The sequence below is a fragment of the Photinus pyralis genome, unplaced genomic scaffold (genome assembly GCF_008802855.1).
Source record: "Photinus pyralis isolate 1611_PpyrPB1 unplaced genomic scaffold, Ppyr1.3 Ppyr1.4_LG1, whole genome shotgun sequence".
NCBI classification, from domain to species: domain Eukaryota; kingdom Metazoa; phylum Arthropoda; class Insecta; order Coleoptera; family Lampyridae; genus Photinus; species Photinus pyralis.
The window spans coordinates 8,807,550-8,812,471 of record NW_022170249.1 but is presented as its reverse complement, the minus strand read 5'-3'; the positions used below and the strand labels follow the sequence as shown (position 1 = coordinate 8,812,471).

The window sequence follows — 4,922 nt, the reverse complement described above, 5'->3', positions numbered from 1 at the left end:
TGAAACGCATGCGCGTTGGTGGGAGAAATCCACAATATTACGAAGAGACATTGGCGTCGCCTTGGGGGTGGCTCGGATTTTCAAATCCCGCTGCAAATTAGTTCAACAAACCAAAAGGGTCGGGGAATCTGTCATAAAGAGCATGGTTACATTATTTACTATACTAGTTTTCTCATATAGGCAACACCGTCTTAATTACACACACGCCGTTTATGCGTTTCTTACACCAATTAGCACCACCAATTTAATACTGCAAAAAATACTAGACTTTTAAGCGCGAAATTCAAACAATCCTCACTTCTAAAAATCACACGGTAACAAAATTCAGCTAGCGAACGGGTTTCCTCATCATGTAACGAATAATTTTCGTCTTGCTCTCTGTTTCCTGTACTTATAATAAAAATTAATGACATAAATCAAAATAAAAAAAATTTGACGCATCGGTGTATAAGGCACATAAATAAAATATGGTCAAAAATACATCGCCTGGGTATGTGAATTTCAGGGTAAACGAGTCTGTCCGAAATTGTCCGGTGACACACGATGGAAGACTGTCAAACCTTTAAATTAATAAACGTCAATTACCTAGTTTTTTATGTTCCTAGACCTGTTTGCTTGAGGCAAAGAAAATTTCAACAAGGGCTAGCCGAGCTTCAAGAAGACAATCCACTGTATCGATTTCAAAATGCAACTATACTGTTCAACTGTCGCATTTATGTAATTTATTTTTAAATGTGGGGGGTCTGAACAAGGCTGTTCTACCAATTACTTATACGGATTCTCACAGTTATTTAATCATTGGGCAGTTCTGTAAATAAATACATAAATCCAGTTAATTGAACTCCTCTTTGCGATGGAGCAAGTCAAGTGTTCAAATAAAATAGGCACTTAATTATATTTTGTATGGCAGCGGCAAGTCAAAATCAGAAAAGTAAAAATTCTTTTATCATCATGATGTAGCAACTATTCTAGAAATCCCGATAGACATCGAGGCGCCGTAAAAGATTAGTCATCGGAGAGAAGCAACAAAAGCGGATGTGACACATTTTTTTCGGAAAATATGACTTGTTTGTTCAAATCATTCTAAAATATTCGGGAGCATTCGAAAAGTGAAATATTAGTGAGTGTAGGTGATATGTATTAAAATTGACTGTTATAAATTAATCAATTTCAAAAATTTATCGTTAATTATTTGGAAATAAATATGCATATACATTGATGCCATTTGTAGCATTCTCACATTTTTTGTTAAATAACAAATCGCCAAGTTGGGCCATCGACCTTATTTGGCAGATTTGGCACCTTTTCTGGCACATTGTAGCCATTTCCAAAAGCGAATGTTTTTAAAATAGGTACCTACTAGAAGAGCATCCCATCAGAAGTCTATTTCCAAGAATGTGGCACATCGTCGAACAAATGATGTCGCTGACAAGTGAAAGGCAAGGAGTATGCAATTATTCTTTGCTAAAAGCGATCATATTGACATAGCTTTGTGAAGTATAAATAAATTACGAATTCATTTCGGAGATTTTATTATTAGATCTAATACAAAAACTAATAAAAAAGTAAAAATTGATATATATTCAAGTATGAATTATACATTCAGTGCAAAATGTTGTATATAAATACTGTCAAACAATCGCAAAGATCAAAAAAGTGATCCGTAATACTGTGTAAACATGCACAATGGTGTTTAAATCCCAGTATTAAAAAAGTCCCTCCCAAAGTACTAAATCAATTATCGCATCCCGGCAGCTCGCAGTTCCATTAAGGCACTTTGCGTTATAATACCATGAGTGGAATTGAAGCTGTTAAAGGATGGCACATACACATTACTTTTTGAATTTAATGCTTTGGTTGTGCCCCTCTCACGTGTTAGAAAATCACAGGAAGAGTTGTTGAACTTTTTATAATCAGACGTAGATTTGATTCCATTGAGTTCTTGAGGTAGCATATTAAATTTTTTTAATATCTTTGGTTCAGAACGTGCTTGAATGTTGTGTTTGAGTTTTCCCTTTGCGTGGCCTAGTTTAGGTTCCACAAGTGTTGCCAAAGATCTTTCTTTATCGTAATAATTGGATTTAGCGTAATTATTAATATCTTTGTAAAGCTTCCCTTGTTTATCCGTCTTCATGTCGGAATTAACTTTTAATGAAGGTCTCGATAATAATGATTTTGTTGGTCGAATGTGGTGGTGTGTAGACATGATTTCATATAATTTATTACGGTAATCGTCTACAGTCAAACGAATGTCATCGTTCAGTGGTGGAATAACATTGATATTCATCACTATTTCTTCGTTGGTATTACGAAATCTAGATTAAAGGACGTCAGTTCAGTAACTATTTAGTGAAGCATATCGTTACCTAGACACATACGAGTGTTCTAAGGCTCGTTCGGCAGTAAGTCTTTTGTATGGGCTAAATATTAAAAGATTGTTAATTAAGTCCAAAGAATCTTCTGAGACATTAGAGCCTAATAGTAATTTCAATGGGATTCTTTGCAAGGATGCTGAATTTTTGATCATACATTCACCCACACCAGATGAACATACCAGTGCAATATCTATAAACAAGCTATGTTTCAACGTGTTACTTCAGAATATTTCTACCTTCTTGTGATGGTACTGGAATAGACGCCATTATTTTTTCCACCTGGTTTACCGTCGAAGTTCCTGGAAAAATTGGTTTTCCCAAGACCATCTCCGCTAAAATACAGCCTAAACTCCACATATCAATTCCTTTAGTGTATCTATAAACATAATTTTTACTTCTCGTTCGAATAATTGGAACCTTACTTTCTGTTTGCGATTAAAATTTCTGGTGCTCTGTACCATCTTGTCGCGACATAATCAGTGAGTGTAGGATCTGTGTCATTTGGACTATTTCCAAGGGATTGGGTTAAGGATCGTGCTAACCCGAAATCTGCTATTTTGCACCTAATTGATTACATACCTAATTATTTTAACCCATAGAAGGAATCGCCCATACCTACCTGCACAAGCTATCCAGTAACACATTGCTTGGTTTTTGATCCCTATGGATAACGTTTCCTGAATGGATGTATTTAGTTGCTTTTAACATTTGGTACATGATGTAGCGCTTATGAACGTCTTTTAGAATGTTTCCCCTTTTAATAACATTGTGTAAGTCAGTTTCCATATATTCAAAACCCAAATATATGTCTCTATTATTGGCAGCTCTAATAAGTAGAATAATAATTAGTGCTTTCAACTACCAAAGATTTACCTGTGAATACTAAGAAGTTTAATTATATTAGGATGATCCTTAAATGATTTTAAAAACATAATTTCTCTAAATGTTCGTTGAGCATCAGTCTGATTACGAAACGCATCAAATATTTTCTTCACAGCCACGACTTCTCTAGTTTTTCTATCAATTGCTTTCCAAACTATACCGTAAGCTCCTTTGCCGAGTCTCTTTTGAATATCAAACCGTTTCAAAATGTGATCGTCAATCTCAGACATTTTATCTTTTACGTGTGCCATATTATTTTTATGTAATAGTAGGTAGGTAAATCAGACGAATTTTAAAAAGTTCTTAAAAATATTTCTGTTAGTAGGTAACCCTGTTACCTGTTATAAAATTAAAATCTGTAAAAATGTCATGCTTACTTCACACTTACATCAAACAATCCATTTCAGTGAGGAGCATCCTTTGATTATTTTGTCTCCTCTCGAAATGCATTACCTCCCATTATTGAATGAAATCCATCACAAACTGGTGCTTTGTTTAATCATTAAATAAGAAGTAAATAAAAGGGAAATAGGTTTGTTATTCATGACATTTTAAGTTTTCTGTTAGTTGTCATAGCAACTGGAAAGGGGCGAATGCGCATACCTTTTATACCATTCAATATTCAATTTTTTTATGTAAAAATCATATACATAATACACATTCATTTCTTTATGTTAAAGACGCGTTCGGCACACATGTAGAGTTATAGACCACTCTTAATTCAAAAATTTTAGTAGTTCGTGAAAGAAGAACCTCGTGATGTTGCATTATATAGGCAATTTTTTCGTAGTTGCTATATACCTACCTACTATTTATACATAATTACATACCTACATACAGATGAGGGTCGTCTCCAATAAACTTTTTTGTTGTTGTAATACAGTCGCTGTTTATTTTTATACAGGGTGGTGACTTGCTTAACGCATCATAGGGATTTCAATGTAAAATTCATAACATGATGCGATTATTGACTCCCCAAATTATTTAAGAGCAAAAATGTATTAAGGGTGTATTCCACTTAAATTTTAATTCTATTTGACGGGTTGCATAATACTTACTTGTATAATGAAATGGTAACGAATAAACAAAGATTGAAGAATTTACCTGCCCAACCATTGTATAAAGTAACAAGTAATTACGCTAATTTACCCAGGTCATTAGTCATTGTGACGAATATGCATATATAATTAAACATCCATTAGAAAACGCAAATCATTGTCACAACGGCCAATCCTCAATAATTTCACTTTTCCCAGTTTTTAATAAGACGTATATATTTTTTTTAACCCAGTAATATCATTCCATGAATTGTATTGACCCTATCTGGAAAATAACGCATGTAAGCGAATAAGTACCTATAAATTAGATATCTTTAAAAAAATGTACATTTTTTTACTAATATTTTAGACGTGTTACAAAAAATCGTCTAATTCGGGAACAACACAAAATAAATGAGAACTAACGATTTTTACGCAAATTAAATCTCTTTCCGAAGGATGTTACAGGGAAATAATCTCAAATTTGTATCACACTAAAATTTTAGGGGTGTTTCAAAATTTCGTCTAATTTGGGAACAACACAAAATAAATGAGGACTAAAGGAAAAAGGAAAAAGGCCAACGTGTTTCATTCCTCCGGCACCCCTGACTACAGGGATACCGGAGGC

The 4,922-nt window shown here is 33.9% G+C and overlaps 1 protein-coding gene across 4 annotated transcripts; it reads right to left on the bottom strand.

The window, feature by feature from the left end:
- Positions 1 to 1,736: 1,736 nt before the first annotated feature.
- LOC116171291 (mitogen-activated protein kinase 15-like) lies at positions 1,737 to 3,845 on the bottom strand. Of its 4 annotated transcripts, none has more exons than XM_031488068.1 (7): positions 3,635 to 3,845; positions 3,249 to 3,559; positions 2,995 to 3,201; positions 2,798 to 2,938; positions 2,612 to 2,751; positions 2,367 to 2,565; positions 1,737 to 2,315 (listed from the first exon to the last, which is right to left on the bottom strand). In XM_031488068.1, the coding sequence occupies exons 2-7, from the start codon at positions 3,506 to 3,508 to the stop codon at positions 1,739 to 1,741; spliced, it is 1,524 nt and encodes a 507-aa protein (XP_031343928.1). In that variant the 5' UTR covers positions 3,509 to 3,559; positions 3,635 to 3,845; the 3' UTR covers positions 1,737 to 1,738. The 4 variants fall into 4 exon arrangements, with proteins under 4 accessions (XP_031343928.1, XP_031343911.1, XP_031343935.1 ...); XM_031488051.1 differs by having other exon boundaries at positions 3,249 to 3,595; positions 3,646 to 3,845; XM_031488075.1 differs by having other exon boundaries at positions 3,646 to 3,845.
- Positions 3,846 to 4,922: the final 1,077 nt, after the last annotated feature.